At 40.3% G+C, this 23,794-nt stretch overlaps 1 protein-coding gene across 6 annotated transcripts in view; it reads right to left on the reverse strand.

Moving 5' to 3' along the window:
- cadpsa (Ca2+-dependent activator protein for secretion a) overlaps nucleotides 1-23,794 on the reverse strand; it is a 147,189-nt gene that overhangs the window by 13,656 nt on the left and 109,739 nt on the right. For 3 of the 6 annotated variants that reach the window (XM_085776588.1, XM_085776587.1, XM_085776585.1), the window contains 7 exons: nucleotides 21,214-21,355; nucleotides 17,801-17,956; nucleotides 17,077-17,224; nucleotides 14,837-14,911; nucleotides 14,017-14,100; nucleotides 13,513-13,545; nucleotides 10,905-11,012 (listed from right to left, as the gene is read on the reverse strand). In XM_085776588.1, the coding sequence (XP_085632714.1) occupies nucleotides 10,905-11,012; nucleotides 13,513-13,545; nucleotides 14,017-14,100; nucleotides 14,837-14,911; nucleotides 17,077-17,224; nucleotides 17,801-17,956; nucleotides 21,214-21,355 (746 nt within the window). Of the gene's footprint in view, nucleotides 1-10,904; nucleotides 11,013-13,512; nucleotides 13,546-14,016; nucleotides 14,101-14,836; nucleotides 14,912-16,739; nucleotides 16,755-17,076; nucleotides 17,225-17,800; nucleotides 17,957-20,175; nucleotides 20,296-21,213; nucleotides 21,356-23,794 lie in introns of all 6 variants that reach the window. The other 3 variants (XM_085776589.1, XM_085776586.1, XM_085776584.1) reach the window with 2 other exon arrangements.

Genomic DNA, 23,794 nt, shown 5'->3' on the forward strand with positions numbered 1-23,794 from the left:
ACTCACTACATAAATTTGCCATTCATCTTTAGATAGTATATTGAGAAATAGAAATGTTTGTTTAATGCTAAATATACAGCTTGTAGTTGGCTGTTTTTTTCCAGCTGCGTATCAAATTTAAAAATTCTTTATTCTCAGGTTACATAGTCATCAGGTTATTTTTTTAAATGAAGTACCTTGCTACTTTAACTGAAGTAAAAATGTAACTTTATTGTATTGCAGTCATATTTGACTAGATTTCATGGAGCTATGGACTTTATCTACCTCTGCTGGCAACAAGTTTGAAAATCAGGTGGGCCATGAATTTAAAGGCAGAATGAAGCACACACAGTCAGGACCTCCGCCTTTCTATGGACCACTGATACTTTGACATCTCTGCACAACTAGATAATCACTTAAAGTGATTGAAGTAAATGTGTCTGACTGTCCCTTTCAGAAGGTTACAAAAATTGTCCTCACTGTTGACCAACGAGGACGACTCCCTCTTCTATAGTGGATAATGTGTCCTCTGACTCTCTTCATTGGGTATGTGAGAGCAGAAGGAGCATAGCGGCTCTAGCTGTTAGTAGGACTACAGTTTTGGGTTGAAAAAGCTTGCGGCTCTCAACCTGTTTTAATTGTGCTGGTGGCACAAAAGACGAACCACAGCTAAACATTGGCCACGGTCTGAGCACAGCTGGGATGGCAACAAAACAGGCTCAGTGGGCATTTGAGACAGACAGCTGGTTAAGGAAGCCAAGGAACAGGATGGCAGCAAATCCCCAGCCTAGCATCACAGGAGAAAGGTAAATGTTTATCTCAGGTCTGGGTTTCTTTTCAGGACGACAATCTAGGTCTCTTACGAAACACCCAACTCCTTCTACCAGTAAGTGTCAGTTCAATGAACAAGAGAGACTAAATAAGGAGCAACTTTATAAAAACACAGTGGTTGGGAGAAGGGACGGGTGTATATTTGGGGTGGTGGGTGCAGGGGGTTGGGGGTTCATGTTGTGAGGAACTAAACAGTTGGAATTACGGTCAGCGACCAGTCATTGAGTAAACATACAATGAGCGACAGAAAGGCTCTGTGGTGGACAATAAAAAAAGAAAAAAAAGCCGCCAGCTTCAGGCCCTGAGAAAAGTGAGCCATTCTACTTACAAAGAGCTGCTTAGGGGTGGATTGAGGGAAGGAAAAAGAGGGCTAAAACACTTGTGGGCTCAGGGAACTCTATAGGGGGAGTGAAAATGGAATAAGCCAGCAAGCACTTGAGGGTCCCGCCGAGCACCTGAATGGGATAAAGGGGTGGAGCGCCAGAGGGGGGTCTGGAGAAGGTGAATGGCCTTCTTTTTGGGTCCAATTTGTCTCTTTTCACCCCGCTCGCCCTGCTCCGGCTCTGACAGATGTACAAAGAGGGAGCGGCACTGGGCCACTCATCCACATATGCCCGTGAGCAGCTGTCACTTTTGTCAGACAAGTTAATCAAACAAATGCCACCGTACCTCCCTTCTTAACAAGGAGGAGGGAAACAGGGATGGAAGGGGGCTGTAAAAGGGTGATAGAGACCCCAGAGATGACATGTGTGTCCCCGATCAATTCACCCCGCCGGCCCTCATCAATAAACCAGCGGGACCCAACAAAGGAGAAGTCTCCATTAAACTTGTATTTCCCTCCTCTCGGGATGATCGTGGCTTTAGTGTCCTTAGCTGTTTCCTCCCAGCAACAAGGCGCTGGGAATGCTCACAGAGGACTTAAGACCCGAAAGAAACGAAACAAAATGCTCCCTCTCAGTAATTATCAAGGACTCTAAGCTGCTTACAGACTTCATTAAACGGAAGTGAAACCTTTTCAGAGCGTGTTTTGAACAGTCACACAGTCAATCTAACCTATCCTGCTTGGCTGGCCTTTTTTTAATTATTGTGACCTGACAATTTTTCTTTCCTGTCGGTTGTGTAATCCTGTTGCTTCAACCTAAAAGAGATTACTGGCATGAAAAACATCAAGAGGAGGTCGATGCAGTGTCGCTGTCATGCGGATGAACCGTAACAAACTGATCTGATCTGAAAGCAAGTTATAGTTTTCTTCTTGGTTGAATTATGTTGTTAATTAGGTTATCGGTTATTGTCCATGAATGTATCAATGGACGTGTGTCTTTTACTGGGTGTCATGCTATTAATAACGTTTTTATGTCATTTTACAAAAATTCTGTCGAGTCACATAAATGAACCGACAAAAATTATAATCAACAGCTGCAGTTAAATAATTGTACAGGTAGTTGTGTATTTGCTTTCTTGTCTATCAGTAATGAAGTCATCTTTTGAGCTGTAATCTACATATATACAGTACTGATTTGAGGCTTTTATCATTTATTTTAACTTAGAAGATTTCAACTGTATCCCCTTAATAAAAAAAAGAATAAATTAAAATGAGGCTAAGACTTGTATTATCTTACTTTATGTCCACAGTCATGAAGTTGTGTTGCATGTTAGTTTAAATTCTAGATAATTTTCCATGATGGTATATAAAACTTGTCATCAGTTGAACAGATTGAGACTCTAACGGGCGGAGGGAGTTAAGTTTGCGTGTTGACTGAGCTCAGTGTTGATTAAATTGTTCACTTGCTCTGGCTGTAGGACCGGCAGTTCGTGACCGAAGCCGGCAAAGTGGTGAAGTGTCCCCAGACAGCCAAGTGGTATGACAGCAGCTCCATCAACCACACGCCAGTCTGCTGGCATTCTCTGTCACCACTAACCCCCCCCCCACTCACTACCACCATCACCACACACACAGCCCCACCTGCCATGACTAAAGTACAGCAATGGCGAAGACAACAATCCCAAATCCCCCAATCAGCAGCTTAATCTGACCCCTTGCCCTCGCCCCGCTCCGTCACAGTCATCCAGCAGTTGGTAAGCAGAGCGAGACCGGCGAAGCAGCTGCGATTAAAAAGCGCTTTAACTTTCGTCACACAGACGTGCAATTTTGCCACACTTGTGAATCTGATAACTACTCAAGGTCAACGGAAATACTTCAAATCAATCAATGAGCCATGTTCCTAATCCCCTCCGGGCAAAGGCAGATTAAGTGTATAATTGACCTGCGTAATCCCAGTATCTACAGCGACTCTAGTCCCGTGGGAGTAGGTGGGTGGGGGGGTGTTTGTGTGTGTGTGTGTGTGTGTGTGTGTGTATGGGGGGTGTTCAGCACCATCTCTGTCTTCCTCTTCCTTCCTGCTCTCTTTGTGGTGTATCAGTGCAAGGCTGGATTTGGCTCAGGCTAAAGACATGGCTTTTTTAATCAATGATCCCGGGCTGTGCTGTGCTAAGCCCCCCCCCCCAGTATCATTTAAGCACATCTGTTTTAATCCGAACCTCTTGAGCTACTCTTTCAAGAACTAAACCAGGCAAGGGAGGGAGGGAGGGAGTGGTGTAGGGGGACCAAATTAATTTCTCTCTGTACCCTGATATACAAATAGACACACACACATTTCATCCTTGACAAAATATCAAACTACAGAAGTTTCAGGTCGGCACATTTGGCCAGATTACAAGCAAATAAAGACACCAGCGGAGCCGGTCTAACAAAGTATAGATGAATTATCTGACTGAAGCCCAAATATAAATGTTACATGTTCACCAGAGCAAGCACAGAGACTGTACACCCATCTAAATTTCCCTCATGATCTGGGTCTGGTTTGTAGTGAGACAGTAGCACATCCAGCTGTCTCGCTCCAAGCTCTTCCAGTGGTATTTCCAGATTAGATGGGAGATATTCCTTCTGAGTCCTGGGTCTGTTGCTGTCTATCCCTCCAGTTGGTCGCCCGGGGGATAAAAGAAAATCCAAACCACATAAGTCTGGTTTCGCTTTTTCTAAAGTGAATTAGCAGAGGTTGATTTCAAGATCCTCCCTCTCTCTCACTACTGTGGATGAGGCCTGACACCCAACATAATAAATACATACATAAATAAAATCACTCATCTGTTCACCACAACAAGCCACTGAAGGATCCATGTTGCTGGTATTGTGAAACAAACCTGCCTGTCAATCCTGTGCTTCATCTAAAACCAACAAGACACCAACATACTGGAAATCCTTCACTTGAGGCTGGAAGTAAGCAAACCACTGATTTCAGGCAGATCACATTGTCACCACACTCAAAGGTGTTAACCCGTTACTATTTTACACTGCAGATTGTCCCTGAGCACAGTGCAGGTCAGGTTCTGTTGAAGACAACAGAAATACATTCATCAGCAAAATGCCTTTACAGTGCTTTCTTGATACCACAATACTGGACACTGACCAGTTCAGCTGCACCCAGAGAGTCTGTCTGTCTGGACAAATCACAAACAAACAAATTGAACTGGCAAGACCCTGAATCATGCAGCTCAGGACTGAATGGGAATGCACCACAAAAGAAGGTGGGACAAGCTGTCACTCACATACAGGGACAGGACTTCTATCAGTGCTGTTCACAAGAAGATACCCAGGATGATAACCATCATCATTTCTTTAGAACATTAATGGCTGGAATAAAGATAAAGCAGACCTGCCTTGAGGAAAAAATTATGCACTTTACTGCTGTTAGTTATTGCAACAAAAAAGTTATGACAGAGGGCCTATCAAACTTGTCAAACATAGGCACACTTCTGATAAGCCATCAACTAGTCCAGAGCAAACAACACACATGACCACGTGGAAATATGTTGGACTGCATCTGCAAACAAGCTTGTGGGTTATGTGCACTCTCTTATGCAGGCAACACCCTGACCAACTGTGACCAAATAAAAATAAACATGCAATAATAATAATAATAATAATAAGAGGAACTGAGGAAACACTAGAATGAATCTCATAAATTAGCACTGAGGAAACACTGAAGTCAGGGAAAATTAAGTAAAAATAAATAACACACATTTTTGTTAGAAAATGCAAAAAGTATCAAGTATGATCATCATCTCGGTGCAGCCACAGGTCAGAAAATAAAAGCACCTTCACAACAGCCACCACTCTGTGGGGGGATTATTTAATCACAATGCACCTGCTCTCAGAGTAATTTCACGACAGCAGAAAATATAATACTGAAACACTTCCATGATTGGATTGTTGGTCAGGATTGTGGTTAGTCAAATGGCATAAAGTAAATCTGATTCAACCATCAGAAAGTTAAGTTTGAAAAAATAACAAGAAAACAGTTTCCTTCTGAACAATCAGTCAGATACATAAGTAGGTCAAATATCAATTAAAAATGTCCTGATCTTACAAGCCCTTCAAATCTATGTCACTACACTGGCATTAGCTTATGTCTAAGATTATGGTTTATTTTCTTGGGATGCTTGTTGTTTGTTTAACCTATTGGCACTAGACCACATATGGGCTGGTCTGCTGTCACTCTAGACATCATATTGCGAACCTTGACACATTTAGAAATTAAGATGGATGAAATAATCTTCTTACTGCGGCTGATATTAGAAGTCGTCTTGAAATAAATGCATGTCATAACCCCAATTAAAATGACACATAACCATGGGCTTATTGGGAAAAATCACAGGGAAACATGTTTAAGAAGCCTAAATTACTTTGAGGAACATGTAAAGCCTGTGCTCCATCTCCTACCCCTCTCTCACCACACACACACACTTGGCAGGGATGTGTGAAACAAAACACTCTTAAAGGACTTGATGTGTTGATGTGATTTGAAATGTAATCTCTTTACAGTTGAGTATTATGGTGCTGGGATACTCGATAGTGTTCTTTCAGTCTACATTATGGCCCATTGAAAGATTTGAAGACTGTAATCCTGTCAACCAGAATAAAGAATGTGTCCTGGAGGTCACCAAAGCATCATAAAAATGTCTTTTTAGTCTTGAAAAGAAAAATGGATTATATAAAGCTCGGGGAAAATTGTTTTCCAAGCACTTTGTTGTCTTTGAAGCTGTTTATTTTTGCAGTTTCCTTTGCACCTTTCCCAGTTTTCTTTTCCATTCTATTAATTATCAACTGGATCCAAGAAATAGCTTCAAATTCACTGGAAACATACATTAAATCAACATTTTACATCGACTTTATCAACCTTACAATGGGAAGTATTTTACTGAAGGAGCTAAGCAAAAAGCCATGAAACAATGTCTCTGTGTAACGAGGCGTCGTATTGTGTGTGGGGCAAAGAATGTAATCCTCACCAGGAAAATAAATACATTAAATGAAGTCAGAGAGAGGGGAGGGGCCGCCCAACAAAGCAAAGATTAAGGGGAGTCCATCCTGACCTTATTTTTTAGAGCAAGACACCCCCGACCCCCCCCCCCCCCCCCCACACACACACACACACACTTTTGTGCAGATCCATCATTGACACAATGCATTCCTCAGCTCCTTTACCCTAACCTTAACCATCACAACTAAATGTCTAGTCCTAACCCTTAAACCAAACTTGAGGGGTCCACTATTTCAGTCGCCATAAAGCTGATCTTTTTGGAAACCATTAATATAGTTAAACAATGTTAGACACAGACACACACACACGGGGTATATGCTTAAAAAAACTGCCCTCTTCTCTGCTGTCATTATGAATATCTGTTAAACACAGTAGGCTATAAACTTGCTTATGACCAAGCAAAAAAAGTTTACTACTGTATACAGTGGAATATTTTAAAGTAAATTCCACTAACACTTCTTAAAGCAGCTCTAACACAGAGAACCTGAAGTCAGTGCACAGCAGACACAATGCTTTTTAAATCTGTAACTTCACAACTATTTAAATCACCTGCACGTTAGGCTACAGCCTTAAGACATGATTAAGTTATTTACATCTAAAAAAATTTTGAAGATGGGATGGAAAAGCAGAAAGGAGTTGGCATATCAAGACAACGTATGTTTCTGAATGTGCTTCTGACCAATGACCAGTTTCTTAAACCATATTCACAAATTGGAAATGATAACTGGTCTTACTGTGTAGGACTGGAGCAGAAATGAAAGCATAATAAATGAGACATGTAGAAAAAAAATCTCTGGTTCTAAGCTCTAAGTCAAGCACTAATGAACCACGGTGCGTGTTATAACCACATAAAAAGACAAGAGGGTGTGAGAGAGAGACAGACAGATTTTAAAAATTGTGAAGTGACAAGAAAAGCACATCAGAGCTGCAGAGAGCAGTCAGAGACACCTTCATCGGCCTCTGCAATGCCGCAGGGAGAGCTAATAGAGAATGACAACAAAGAGAAACCGGGGTGAGATAAATCCCGGCAGAAATGCTCTTGTAGAGGAAAAGAGGATACATGGCGAGGCAGCGGGTCAAGATGCAACAACAAACAGCAAACATCTCGCACCGGACACCTCTCTGTCACCCTCTGTCAGGACGAGTGTGGACGGAGAGGACAGGGGACGGATCACACCTCTAGGCCTCGACTCAGCACAAGGGCACGAACAGATAGATGGAGCTGGTTACAGACTGTTCATTCCGCAGAGACTCCGCAGTAAAAAACGCACATGTTTATTCTGACACTTGTTTCAGCGCATCACCATTCAGATTTTGCTAAAATACAAACGATGAAAGATGTAGCTAATTATTCATTTTTACAATTGATGAAGCTACTCACACGACTGTTCCTAAGCCTCTGTTGTATTTCCTTGTATTGGGTGTGTGCATCATTTCTGTGTTACTTACAACTACTACTACTACTACTACAGAAAATCAGGGGGGGAAAGGGCAGCTAGGCATTCATAAATCACTGCACAATGTTGACACAAAAGGCAAATATTTTTTTTAGGACAACATTGGCAGAGTCTCGCCTCTGAACAAAAAGGCTCTGGATTCAATTCTTTGGGCCTTTCTTGGTGGAGTTTGTATGTTCTCTCTGTGGGTTCTTTCCAGGTGCTACAGCTTCCTCCCACAGTCCAAAAACAATGACATTAGGTTGATTAGCAACTCTAAATTTTATGTGTGTATGCACCGTGATGTGTTGTGATAGACGGGTGACCTGTCCAGGGTGTAGCAGGGCAGCACACCAAACCACAAACCCTCTGAATGAATTAGTAAATCCATGTAGGAAGAATATTACCTGCAACATTTTGTGAAAGGATTTTGTGAAAGGATCTAATCCAGCTCCAGAGAAGATGAGGTCCTGGTGGGTAAATAAGAAGATTCTCAAGTCTACACGAGCAGAAGAAGACTGGCAACCACTTAATGGCCTTGGTGGCAACAACCACCTCATCATAGGAGAACACTGCAGTCAAACATGTGAAGCAGTATGTGGAAAGATTACCACCAGTTGACATTTAACACCCACCTAAAGCTTTGAACTCGATCAATCAACAGCTCTTTTTCTATCAATCTCTTTCTCTCTATCAAAATAGTCTGTCTCTGTATGAAATCAGCCTCTCACTCTCTCCACCCAATTCTCATCAATAGATTTGAAATAATTTCAAGCTCAAGTTGTTGTTTTCTGCATCTTTGTGAACAATAAATGCACAATAGAGGGGAGCATACACTGTAAGCACATAGTTAAAAATAAATATTACATAAGCATTTACCATCTTTTGTGTTTATTACTGTAAGCTGGTAGCTTTTGATTAGTATGAATTTCTAGCAAATTATGAACCACTTAAAATAATTAATTCACATTCACTTAGACTCTTCAGTTTTAATAAGATGTTTTTTTAAATAATCAAGAAATTACATGCGTGAATAAGATACGATTACAAAGGCCGACATACTAAATCATCTGTATATAATACATTTCCAAGTATGTTATAAATGATTTGTTTAACATGCTGTTTTCTGTTTTAACTCACAGTCAACTCTCAGGTCAGCGCCACTGGATTATTAAACATTAAACATATTTTTAATGGACAACGTGAATCATGTTAGCAATGTAACATTGCTTAGGTTGGCAAGCTAACTAACAAGCAACATGTAGCTGTAAAAACTAGTGATGCCAAATGTGCAATGGTGAATAGTTGTGTGTCATGTACTGTATAAGACTGAGTTGAGTTCCTAATGAAAACCTGAAATATGTATTGGAGCTGTGTCAGTATTGTGAGTGACAGCAGAATGATAACGATAGCGCCAGCATTGTTCCCTAGCGGTGTTTAAGAAATGCATGTTGATTGATGCAGTGTTTGTTTCATGTATGTGGGAACTTATTTTCACTGGGGAGTGCTGGATAATATAAATGTGTGTTTATGATATGTGCAAGCGTTTACACACTTTCCTTCGGCTTCTTCCCTTCAGATAACAATACAGATACTGCTTAAGTAAATGATTTCAGAAAATTGAGTGATTTGAAAAGTCAAAAGTTACTTTCAGATTTTAAGATGAATCAAAATAGCACCAGTTGTTTCTAAGTAAACTAATCCCACACACATGGTTTACTACTATGTTTTTTTTGTCTGCCATTTGTTGCACTGTTCACCACCTTATGATAAAACAATTCAAGATGTTAAATGATGAGAGATATTACACTTTAAATGTGCCAGATTAAAGCACAGCCCTAAAGCTTCAGTTTTCATGCTTTTTGACAGTAGTGGATGAAATGACATATTCGTGTGCCCTCAAAAAGAAAATGTGGACGGAATCTGTGTTAGGTTGGTGTCTGCTTGTAAACACAGAGTTAAGCCATCTCACAAAGTAATGTTTTCTGCATCTTTTCCATTTGATTAACAGTTGTTTGGTGACTCCGGAGAGTGAACACCACTAAGGATAATCCCTCCTCAAGATCAACACACGCTGCAGAGAAACACCGCCAAACAAAGGAGCAAACGCAGAGGAGAGGACGGCTGCATACATACACAAGAGTCTGTTTCTGAAAAGAGAAGCAGGGATGAATCCGCAGAGAGCCGCGGCTCATTATGCAACTCATCCTGCTGCAGGGATTGTTTTAGCACGTTTTGGGGAGAAAACATCCAGACTGAACTCAGAGAAGACTCAGCAGCGAGGCTTAAAGATTTACTGATTGTTTTGGTGTTACTTGACCTCATCTCACATAATGGAGACAAACACTGTTGTGGGACTGTTTTGCAAGTTGATTACAGCTTGGGTTGATTACAGTTCGTCAGACTAATTCAGTACAAACGGTATCACAAAGCCAAAAAAACATAGATCGGCAGGAGATGCTTGCAGAATGATAAGCCTGAGTGTTTTACTGTGATAGTTTTAGCATTAGCATTTTCAAACCTGCCAGACACATCTGCACATCCTTCAAAACAAATCCCTATTTTAAATGATAGGGAAAATAAAATAAAAGTGTTGATTGATATGACCATAACTGTGATGTAACAAAACAACATGTAGCTTTCGGAAATCAGCTCCAAGCAGCATCTACAGTATCAGGTCTGGATAGTGTCTGGTGTTGCTCTCTGGTGTGTTTGGTCTAACACACAATAGGAAACTGTCTGTGTCAGACACAGACAATCTCAGACTTTTAAGACTCAATCTCAAACTCTGTTTCGGTCATAGTTAAAGTGTGCAGGAGGCAGGCATGATGTAAAAATGGTAAAACTTATAAATACCACATAACCTTGCTTATTTTTCATACAACACAACAGTGACAACGAGTGTCATGCATGTAATGCAGTCAGTGTCTCCGCTACATACTGTTAACATGTGTGCCAAAATGAAAATTGACATGTTGTGCAGCCACCATGCTCATGCCACACATCAATTGTGTTCCTGGCCTGATAGTGTGGTCAGTAGCCTGGCACTGACACTGAAGCTCTGTGGCGTAGTAGCATGTCATACTGTAACTGAGCTGTGCCCAACATTATGTATATACATTTTTAAAATACCTTAATTTAACTTGATGTAGAAAAATGTTTGGTTGCGTTTTCTACCATCTAGATTCAAGTTCAGATGTACGGAAGTGTAGATTTTAAGTTCTTATTATGCTCATCCTACCATGCTTCGGTGGAGGAGAAGGTGCTACATTTTACTTACATCGAATAATCTCTCTATGTACACCTCTTCATTGACCTTCTCCCGCAGCATGTCTTGGGAGTGACGAACAAATGTTACATAACCATCAGCCACGTCCATCCCTGGTTTCTGCAAGAGACATTGAAGAGGGAGAAAGTTGCAGTCAGCAAAAATCATGAAATATTTACAGTATACAATATTTATATAATTATATATTATTTAATTTTATGCTATGCAACAGTGAGTGCTGGGTAATGGTGTGTATGTGCATGTATAGAGGGTTTCCATACTTTTTCGTATTAAGTCAGGTTTATGGGACTTTCTCTATGTATGTATTTTGGATGTTAACATAAGGAACATGAGGATATAAACAAACAAGAATCAGAAGTTTTTCCAATGTTAAAGTGAGTGAAATTCAATTATCATATGGGGCAAAGCAAAGCCTGGGTCAGAATCAAAATAGCACCAGTTGTAAACTATGTGTGCTTTGGCTGCCATTTCTTGCACTGTTCACCATCTTATGATTAAAAAATTCAAGATGTTAAATGATGATGAAAGATATTAGACTTTAATGTGCCAGTTCTTAATACACAACTTTAAAGCTTCAGTTTTTATGCCTTTTTTTTTTTTTACAGCAGTGGATGAAATGACATATTCGTGGGCCCTCAAAAAGAAAATGCAGTCGGAATCTGTGTTAAGTTGGTGTCTGATTGTAAACATAGAGTTAAGCCATCTCACAAAGTGATGTAGTGTCCTGGAGCTGCCAATATGCTACAGACTTGTACTCGTGTTATGCGATACACAATATGAAAAATGTACTAAATAAAAATTTTAAATGGACGACAATTATATTAAAATACAAAGTGAGTGAAATTCAATTATCATTTGGGGCAAAGGAAAGCCTGCATCTTTTAAATAAGTGTTTTACAAGGATGCAGACTGGGGGCTTCGGGGCAGTTCTGCTCTTCAGTCAGCTCTCGACAGTGAGTTGAGCTTGGCTGGGAACCAATCCTCACATTCTGGGCAAGTGCAAAGTGAGTTGGGCTTAATGGGGAGAGAAGATTGTTAGGAGGCCTCCGCCTCTGACATCTAAAATATTCATCGAGGACAATGTCTTGTAAATGGCACCTGAGCTTTCTTTCTTCCATCATTTTTAAGACAGCACACTCTTAACCTCTATTTCCTCACATGGATCCCAAAAGTTATGCGAAAGAAGTCGTCAGTAACTGCTACTAAACTTAGTTAACACATCTGCAGTGGCACTTACAATGTGTAAATGAGTGTCTTTTTCACCAGTGAAACTCTAATTTTGGACATTAAGGACATAATTAGCGTGCTGGGCTGGAAACTGCGACCCCTGCCAGTGTACACAGTGCCTCATCACATTCACTGACAAGGCATTAATTTGAAATTTGGCATGTTGATACTGCCGAAGTGTTGGCAGCTAATACAGATCTCATGCACGTACACACAAATGCACCACCCCACAACCACCACCACCCCGTCAGTAGAATGGGCATGTGTTGTCCAACATGGACTCACAATAGAAAACTGCCCGTCTGTCTCTGTCTGGCCACATGCATGTTAATGAACATTTGGGGGAAGGAATCACTGGGGTGTTCAATGTAGTAAAGATGACAACCAGTACCATCTGGATTATTACTCTACTACTACATGTGAATGCAACTACATGGATCAAAATGCCTTCATTTAAATCCTTAAAACCACCATTAATGTTTCATTTGAAGATTAAAATGAAATGTAAAACAGTAACATCTACACTTTAATAGACCAAGGCTCAGTTATACACATTTCATACACTTGTGAAATCACATGATCTTTACACCATACCAATAATAACAGAACCTGCTCGTAACCAACACTATTACTACTCTCCCTATGAATTTTCAGCTTGTTTTGTCTAATCTGCATGTCAAACTGACTATTTAAAATCAGTTTAATGAACAGAGATTGAGCAATACACACCGCTGATGAATGGCACATCAAAACAGATGCTCCCACTATTTTCTATGACTTTAATATTTTAGCAAAAGCAGCCATCTTTCTCTAACGTTAACAGAGGCTATCTTTACTACAGGCCTGTCTGTTTACATGTTCTATTTAAGTGACCCATATCTGATATCTGCATTTACACCTGCGTTGCTTGTGCGAAACGACCCACATTCGTAGAAGTGGTTGGCTATCAAAGTGAAAGAGGAAGTCAGCTGGCCCAGCTGCAGGTAAACAACACACGCTGTCATCAGTAAGCGCTATTGACACGTTATTGATGACGTACGACTCGCATTGCCAGGGAATATCCGATCTGTCTGCGGACGCATTTGGCGGATATCCGATTTGTATCTGATTTATTTCGACATTACGGGGGCCTGAATCCGATCTGACAATATCTGATATCATGCGTTTTTTTTGCTATTCACACGTTCATGTTACAGATCTGTGCCACTTGAGAGGAAAAAATCGAAATTGGGCCACTTGAACCTTGTAGTGCAAAGACAGCCTACATGGGCAAACACTTGCAAGCAATTTATTCACAAATGTATTTGGTGGTTGATTAATGAGATGAATAAGAAATATACATTTGAACAGAGTCAAATAAAGTCTCACTTACAGGTACATCCACATACTTTGAAGCAGCTTTCACCTTAACAGAAAGGAGAGAGAAGTGGGTGAGAAAACAGTCAGTGGGCACCACTTTACAGAACAAAAGGCTGCTGTGGTGACACTGTACAGCCTGCAGTTTAGAGGCAACAACAACAATGTGGTGATTTCAGCTGCAAAAGTGCACTCACAATTTTAGTAACCTGGCTTTTGTAATACTGCGAGAAACCAGCTGAGTTGATAAGCTATTTGGTGCTGAGAAAGGCTTCGAAAAATGTCAACCTGTACTAGCATGAAAGATTAACAGAGAAAAAAAATACAAAAAAGGAAAATACACATTTAAATTAAGTTTAAAAATCATGCTGTTATGATGGTAATTCACCAACATCCAGTCTCTAATTCATTCATTCACTCTGTTAGTTCACTAAAAAAATAAAAAAGTGTTACTAATGAACTGGGAAAGAATCAAATGAAAAAGAAGATTGTGTTGAGGCTAAAGCCATGTCCTACTTACTGTGAAAGATAGGAAGGAGGAGAAGAGTGTTCCCTCATCATATCTGGAGAGTTTGGCGAGCACGCTCTCTAGAATGACAACGAACTGAGAAAGAGGAGAAATGAGTCATTGAAGGAGTTGTTGAGCCTAATGAAATGAAAAATGTAATTTTCCAGTTTAAATCCTGTATCCCCATGTTAATTGTTTATGTCTCTCTTGGTGTATACCAAACACGTATATGAAAATGTTATTAATCTGGATTGAGCTGTTGGATATTTTGTTACTCAACACAATTTAAACCAACAACAAACATCATTTGTTGTTTGCATTATTCATCGTCCAGACATTGAACTTTTGTCACTTGACATCAGAACTGACATTCAACCAAATATCTATATATGTAATGACAGTTTATGGAGTTTAGCAATCTGGAAAAGGTTGTTTTTTTTAAGAGTTCCTGGTAATTTCACGTATCAGAGAAGTCGCCATCCATAATTGGTGTGTTTCCCTTAATTGTAGTTTAGTAACAGCTTCTCAAAATATTTACCATCAAATTCTATTGGAGACTTTTTGAGTCTTACTGAGTCTCTTGACCCTTTGTAGTGGTTGTCTGTCTCTTTCTAGTCCTTAAATGTCTTTGTAATGGTTTAATGTGTTGTGGAAATGTGTCTTTGCATATTTTTGCCTGTACTTATGGTTCTCTGCAGTCCATTGAGTCTCTTTATAATCATTTTGCCAGTCTTTGTAGTCCTTTTGTTTCTGCTTGTAGTTATTTTTGCACCAGTTTTCCCACAGGAAACCTTAACAGTCATCAATTCATGGTTTGTCACTGATTTTGTACCTTTGCTACAAGCAGAGTTATCATCTCCTTCACTGTCTCCTCAATTAGGCTGTCAATTTGGGAATGGTACTGTCTCTGCAGAAGAAGGAAAACAAGTTAGTGTCTTCTCATCCACAATTAGGAACCATCAGAAACGAACCATTACATATTAAAACATATGGCTGTCAATATTAACTTATCAGATCATTTAAGAGCCCATCCACATATACACTGTGTGAGCAGGACAGATTTGGACAGAAACCTGAGTCATTTATAGCATTAAACAAAGAACAGAACAATTTTGTTAAACAGAGGAAGGTATTTCAAATGATATTACAAGAGCAGAAAGATGATTACAGATAATAACAATATACAGTATTGTATAGGCTAGGAACAGTCATGGACCCAGAGACTGGTTAATTAGCTCTCTTGTTATAATGGCTCAATATAGTATAAACAATTACAATGACATCTTGGTCCTATACAAAAAGAACAGAAATGACAGATATACCTTGATAACTCTAACTCCCTATCCATCGGAAATCAAAGAGACTGTAGTGTAACAAATAAGCCCATATGTCACTTGTGTAGCAGCTTATTGTGACCCAGAGTTGTATTGTGTGACTAGGTGACATGTAGTTGATGTGGAAATTATGAAAGGAGCAAAGGGACAAGAACAAAAGTGTAGTATAAAGAGAAAAAGTTCACATCAGGAGGAGGTTGTGATGGATGGATGAGCAGCACCCTCTGTTTCTATACCCATGAGTGTGAATCAAAGCCAACAATGTTATCATCGTAATCAAGTCAACATACTTCCCTAACCTTACCAGGTAGGTTTAGTGCCTAAACCTAATGATGACATGACCATTTGCAATACAATCAGTTCATGTTTATACTACTTTAGTACTTTAAGATTGATTTTAAATAGACTGTTTTCAATTCTTTCAAATACCTTTAATGTCAGATCCCTCCAAATACAGTATTTCTGATTTATATTTCTATGAGGCAGGACAGATTGAGAGATCCTCGAGTAGTTTACTGCTGCAATCTACATGATAAATCAAAGGAGATGGCGGCTTTGCTGTCCAGGACCCTCAAACTGGCATGCCAGAGGATATCAGATAGTCTTTATTAAAATTCCCATTTAGCTTTCACTAAAGTGATGAGATGTCTTACATTACCTTTATTATTTTAATACTAAAAATTGAGTAATAATAACAGAAGAATCCACCACATGAAAACACATAAAATGTGTTGAAAATATTCATGAAAACGTTCAAACATAATAAATAAGATGAAATAATAATAAAGTAATAACATATGATAGATAGAAGGCCTACCAATACTGTTTCCCTTTTTTTTCATGTACATTATTTAAGTATAAAGGAAATTTAAATTAATCCACTTACTCATTATTTTTACATTAAATATTTCGATTTGTTTAATTCTCTTCATTTTATTTATTATATGATTTACATTATTTATTTATTTATTTATTTTTAACAGTTTGTTTATGTCTTAGTTACATGTTAATAATAGAGCACTTTGTCAAGACCTAAGGTTCTTCGGCAGATCAGAGCCTAGTGAAGGACTTTGGCAGAATTAGTCGTGTTGAAGTGCTGCAGTCATGGAAACTCAGACGCTGCATGGCTGTGAGGAATCCTTTTGTTTGGTCGTGTAGCACCAACAGAACAGCAAAGGACTTAGCAATAATTAATTCATCGTCAGTAATTGGTATCAGTCTCGAGATTCTGTGAAATGAAATCTCTCACTTCTACCCCATGTATATTCAATGCTATCTACACATATGCTAATGAAATCCAAACAATTCAAGTGGAGGAAGACAGACAGGGAAAACTGATGACTAATTATACATTTGGGAACTGGAGGGTGAGATTTCAATTGAATTCGTAGCCACACTTACCCAGTCTCTAATAAACTTTCACAAGACAGAGAGGAGAAAAAAGCAAAAGAAAAGGGGAAAGACAGAGGTGACATGGAACATGTAAAATTATGTTAATAAAACAAAAGAAGTCAAAGACAAAGAAAAAAAAGGACATATTCAATAGAGAAAGAAATAGCACATTCACACCTTTATCTCAAAACAGATACGTTCACCTCCAAAACAGAGTGGCCTTCAACGATGTGAAATTTCAACTGTGGGATGCGCTTGAGGAATCCCTGGCAGTTCAAACTGTAAATTTCAATTAACAAAAACAGGGCTCCCTAGTGTACAGTATACTGTAATCAATGTCTCCTACCTCCTGCCCCAGGTCCATGGCACACAGCTTGGCTGATTGAGCTTTGGCATCCACCATGACGTTGAACATGGTGCAAATGGACTGTGGCACACGGAAGTCTATGGACCGGCTGCTCCTCTGAAGCTTGGCCTCGAAAGCGGCCCGTGTCCTTTGGAGAGAGAATTCAACGTTCAAGGCTATAGCGAGGATTTTAGAAATCCTGAGTCCTGGTCCCCCAAGTAACTCTAAATACAGAGTAATATAAAATGTTCACTTATACCTATTTCCAATTCCTTCCTCCATTCAAGTCACATAATTTCTAATATATTTAGTCTCCTGTTGTTTTTTCTGTTCCTCCTGTCCGACCCTTTTCCCTCAGGATCTAGGTGTTACTCAACACAATCGACCAACCAGTATTCATTTTTCTCTTTTCTTATTAATTTATTAATATGTTTTGTTGTTATTTGTGAATACCCTTTCCATTCTCCTGGCTTGCTGCCATACAAGTACAAAGGCTGACCCCCTGAGCGTACAGTATACTTGTCACAAACTGGCATGCACCAATGTCTGGATTAGCTGGAAGTTGGGGGTGGAGGCAGATAATGCCAAGATGGTGATGGCTTGAGCTTCAAAACTGGTCTTCAGAAACCTGTGGGTGACCTCGTGGAGGAGTAGTTGCAGAATAAATACACGACTCACTGCCAGTGCTGGATCTATGACCATACATATAAAAAGCAGATCTTACCGTTTTATACAAGATTCGATCATGTCACTGGACATCAGCTTCAATCGAGTCTCCAGGTGTTTGCCAAACTCTTCCTCGGGCCAATGGAGGTCTTTGATGAAGGTCTGCAGAGCATCCAGCTTCCAGAAGAGGTCCTCTGATGTCCCTGAACCATTACTGCAGGACAGCAGGTAAAAGCTTAGCAAGGTGGAAACAAGAACTTTGAAATGGGACATCAGTGGTGTAGGTCAAACATTTGACTGACTACTTTGGGTTCATGTACATGTGAACATTCATGGACCTTTGCACAGAGAGGACCGCGTACAGTGTGTGGATTGTGTGCGCTTCATACTCTGACCTGGCGGGAAGCAAGAGCCAGGTTAACACTGCTCCATTGAGTGTGTAAAGGTGGAAATTTATGCACATCCAATCTTGTCATTGACATCCTGTCACCAGGCAGTATCATTGGGTTAAAGAGTGTTAACACGTGTGTGCAGGATACACATCAGTGTGTTGTATGTGTGTGTACAAGTAAAAGCACCCAGATGAGATAAAGATAACATTTATTCTGCAGTGTGTGTTTCATTTACACTTAATAAAGACAGGAACAAGAGTAATGAAGATAAATGTCTTGCCTTTTTCTATACTGGCTTCTTGAATTTTTTTTAAATAAGGTGGAGAATATTCATTGAAATGGTCTTATATTCTCATTTCCTGAGACTCTTAATTTTTTCAAGTGGTGTGGGTACTGGGTACCCTTATCTTAACTCAACACCTTCTTTGCACGCTGTTCATACCTTTGCACTGTTTTGACTACATTTTTGGTTATGAGATGTCATTACTTCCCTTCGTCACTTGTTCATAATTTTATCCTGTCCTGTAGTAATTAGTGAGTGAATTCTTCAGCTCACTCTGGGGTCCAAGTGAATATTTGTGGCAAATTTGAGACAATTCCCTCAAAGAATTTGAGAGACATCACATTCACAAGGATGGGACTGACAGACAGCTTGATATTAATATTCACACATGTGGGGGCTCCTCCTCAGCTGTCCACCCCAGGAGAGGAGAGGGGAACCAGGACCAGGATGCTACAACACCAGGTAAGTGGAGGAAAGGCTTTAGGGTCCAAAGATATGAAATGATGCTAATACATAACCAGGTCGGATGGAAGATTGAGATAGTTTCTTGTAACCAGGCATGAAACCCACAGGTGTTTACACGTCAGTTCACCAGTATTAGCAAGACCAACGGTGGTGGTTGTTATCTTAACAGCTGGTAAGTCATTTCAATGATCCAATATCATTCATAAAAACAGTGACCAATCTTTTAATGAGTCTTTGATACTCTCCTACTACTAAAATACTAAGCATGTGTGAAGTTGAGGTCTGGTCACAAAGACGTAGGTGTAGTGCTGCCTGAAGCAAGATAACAAAGCTCCACAACCTTTTTTTCTCAAGTCGCAGAATCTGTTTGAAATGTATAAACAGCTTGAAGATCTGATCTAAGATCTGTGCAAGTGATCTAATAAAAACAAGGGAATGGTGATAAAGACATCATATTGGCATTTAAATAATATTGATAACCATGGTCACTAGTGTGTGTCCTCAGTTTTAACACCATGCCAGATATTTCTTAATGTAGTTGCTCTTTTTTTTTTTTTTAATTATCTGCCTCATTATGCTTTTGCATCTTTTCAGTCCATTTAAAACACACATGGTGGGGGTAGGGATGAGGTGGGGGGTAATTAGGATTTCACAGCCACTATTCATCCACATACACACATGCCGTGATGCTGGTATGAGCATGGCCGTCGGCCCGGATTCAACCCCTACAACTGACTACTAGTCTGAGCTTTTCTCCTACTCTCTGAAAGTACAGAAAAAACAAGTGCCATCTCTGCTGGTGCCTTTTCTTTGCGAATAAATCACTAAATATAAAGTGAAGTTTAAAATGCAACTCTAGTCATTTCTTTTTTACAATGAAAACTTGAGGGCTGGTGTTTTTAATCCCAGCAGAGGGAATAGGGATAGATGTGCTGCAGTAGCAGCATCACACTCTGTGGGATGCTGCAGTGTAGGAAGCAGCTTTTACACCTTTTATCCCTGTCGATGGTGCACACAATGTTTTGCTTGAATTTGCCCAAGTGGTATAGATGATGTGTCAAGTGTATATTAAGATATGCAGAGTGCTTTTAATGATAGTACTCCAATTGAATTATAAATATTGTTATAAAACTGTGCACCATTGTTACATGCATAAATCAAAATTTGATAAGATTAAGAGAGGATTTTGTTTTAATTATCTGATATATTTTGGATGCATCAATATTTGGGGTCATTTAACCTCATGCCAACGACATGTGTGCATGTCTCAGGCTGCAAGCTGCAGATACACACTCTGAGTCATGATTAGTTGCCATCCAGTTGGACGGAGAAAACCTGGGTATTTGTGGCACTGTAAGATTTGGTACTTTGGGCATTTGGAGGTTGACATTGGGCAGAGAGCTTGTTACACTTCTGTGGAGAGAGACAGAATAACAGAAGACAGACATCAAAGCAAATGAGAGAAAAGCAACAAACTTAAGCAGAATTAAAGTCACAGTTAAGATAAAGATGCACTTTTGCCGTGAACCCGAGAGCGCCCCAAATCTAACTCTCCTAGAGCTCTCCATGATTGGCACGCGGTATTTAATTTCAATTTCAATTTATTTATTTTTTTCAGAGGACAGTGTACAGCAAAGGTAGTCTGCAGGTTTGTTCGTTGCAGTTTGTAAACACAACGTTCAAATTGGGCCCCTCCTCTCGGCCCTCCTGCCCCTGACAGCATTTGCCAGAACGGTCTTCACAGTTCTCATTTGGATATCTGCTACAACCACAGAGATCTGCACCCGCGGCGCGGTTGTCATTTCATTGTGTTGGTAAACACAGACAGAGATAATATTTCACCTGCTGAAGATTCAGTTTGAAAATTGTGATTTCAATCACAGTACAGGTTTATATTGTTGGTCACCTGTAAACAGCGTCATGTCCTGGAGGACAATGTGTCAGGGTGGTGGTCTCCTGCCAGATGCTCAAAATGGACTTATATAGTTTTAAGAGAGGTCCATGTACAGTACAGAAACAAATGTAAGCAGCCTCAGTTCCCAGCTAACATGTGGACAGACCCTCGTGTGTCGTGTGCTTTGGCTGCAGGGGTCCGTTTACATCTCATTCCAAAAATCAACGAAATATGGGATTTTTCGTGTCGTGCCCAAACATTTGCATGAAGCTGAAATAAAGTATTGTGAATCTGTGCATACATACAAAACAGGTCCTGCAAAATAGAAGAGATCTCAATCAGCTTTTGAATCAAAAGAGGTGTGTAAAACCCAAGCTAAGACTCTAACCATCAGTGAAAAAAAAGGGTAGAGGTTGAATAAATTAGGGTGTTCTTACTTGACAGGTTCCCAGGACTCCCTCTCAAAGCCTCTGTGGATGGACTGAGCAATGGAGGACTCCATCAGGTCCACGTACCGCACCACCAGGGGGGCATACAGGTCCTGCAGGTGTTTGTGGAACTTCCCATTGCACAGGTTATCTGAGGATGGGGAAGAACACATGGAGGTCACACACCTGAGGATGTGGCAGGTGATGCTGAGGTGAAGTGGAAATCAGCACTGACATCTGCTGTATTCATGCAGCATGACAGTTCACACTTTGCTTTAAACATTCACTATAAAATGGCTCTTTATACAGAATAGAAACTCTCTGCCGTTGATGGTGATAACGGAGAGTGACAGAGGAGGTTTGTGGCTAACCCTGGTTCTTCATTAGCAGGTATGACGCAGCATATTCAGTTCCCAATCCCTCTAAACAAAAAGGTCACAGTCTCAGGGTATTTCTAAATCCAACTCGTCACAGACTTTCCCCCCAGTCTCCGCCGGCTCCCAACTGGTAAAAAGGCAACAGTGACGAAGACCACAGGAGATAAAATGGAGGCCAGTGTGTGCTAATGTGATGCCTCACGGCTCCATGCAGTGTGTCTGCTTTTCCTCTCTCTCTCTCTCCCCCCTTTGTTTTTCTCTCCCCCTCTGAGCATGTGTGTATTTGTGTTTGTGTGTGCTGGCATTGGAGTCAAGGTCGATGATACACAGTAGGTGCAATGTTTGTTGTGCTTCCTGATTGCCACTCTCCCAATTAGCCACTTGAGCGGCTGCTGTCCACTTCGATGTGTTGTGTCCAGGAGTGTGTTCTCAGGGCTCACTGCGGCCCAGCTACCACTGCTTTAGACATCATTAACTCCTCGAATGGCAGCCCGACTTTGGCGCCTGTCTAGTGCCAAGGCTATTTACTGCTACATAAGTGCACTGCTGTGGGGCAACAGCACAGATGACCTTCTGTGGAAAAGACGTCCCTGTATAGCTACGCCCTGTTTAAGTGTGCGCTTCTTACGCTGGGCATTGGTACTATTGATGATGGACTTTTTTGTGTTGAGACTGTTTGATGGCAGTTATTCAGAGGACAAAACGCACACTGGTCTGGTGGTTCTGCGTTGAAACAAATTAACAACACAGACAACAGTCTGCACATTAGACTGTGAGGGAAAGTTAGAAAGATGTGTCTATTTACCAGGAAGTGAGGATCTAAAAAAAAACTGGATTTAACATTAGCATGGATTACATACTTTACAGATATGTTGCTCTATACTTTTTTTTTCCAACTCTCCAGTTATGTTAAATTTTGTGCTACATTTTGTACATAATTTACACAATAAACACTTGATCAGAAGAAATTGTTCAGTGTAAAATGTAGTATACTGTCACATTAACATGAAGCATCCCGGTGTCACAAATATTTACAAGAGCACCAGATATGGATGAATCAACAGCTTCATCTACTGCAGGACTGCTGGATTTGACCTTTGCGTTGGATTTGTTGACAATAGGAAAAACAGAGAATAACAAGTCTTATCTCTTACAAATGATATTGGTGCTGTGGAAAAGGAAAAGTTAGTATGAATGATGAAATACATGCTGACAAAAGAATTTCAATCTATCTCCAGGCCTGAATTACAGTTGCCTTTCACTGAAGGAGAAAAGGAGTCTAAACAATTCTACAGATTTTTTTTAACACACTACCGTGATAGAAAAGGATCCTTCCCTGTACCATCATAGATTACAGTTGAACGATATGTCAGTGGTGGGTCTGTTTTTTTATTGTCGCTGTTTTATTGCCGGAATTGTACAATTTCTGTTTCAATTTCCTTCTGTTAACTGCGAGTTGGAGTAGCTATGTCCATTGCTATGCACCTCAATTGCCGTTTTCAAACGACAGACAAAATGAAATGATGGCAAATTTGATGACACTAACAAGTGAGCATAACGAGCTATTTACAGTCATCTCCATTTAGCTGAATGAGTGGACCGCGCTCTGGCTTCTCCTTGACTCCCAACTGACAAACTGAAAAGGGGAAGCATTCCCCAGGGACAATTAGCACCCTGCAGATCGAGTCCACATTGTGAAGAGTGGAGTGTATCCTTTACAGGACCACGGACAGCTCCACAGTGGTCCTGCAGGCGAGTATGTGCAGTTCATTAAAGAGATGACTGGCCTGCAGCAACCAGCATCAACGACTGACCATTATCTTCACTCAGACACGGCTGGCCCTGTTCACACACACAGACACACACACACAGTCCAGTATGCAAACTGCTCCGGGCCAAATGTACACATCCCGCGTTGACAGGGGTGATTTCAGAGACATTTGAGGGATGTTAGAGGGAGATTGGAGTGTGCAGTGGACATCAGCTGTAAACCTTCAGCAGAAATGGTCGTGAATTTGGAGGTTGATTATAAAAATAGAGCTATATAATATATGATCATTTATATATTATACATTATATGATACACATGGTCACGAGCTTCCTGGCTGTTGTTATGCAGATTTATACTGACAATTACTGAGGAATGGGCTTTATGCACAGGTCCACAACTTCCTGAAATAAGCCAGCTCCTTTATTACCTGTGTTACATTATT

This window comes from Trachurus japonicus, chromosome 5, assembly GCF_045865225.1.
Source record: "Trachurus japonicus isolate A0001 chromosome 5, Traja_1.0".
Classification (NCBI taxonomy): Eukaryota; Metazoa; Chordata; class Actinopteri; order Carangiformes; family Carangidae; genus Trachurus; species Trachurus japonicus.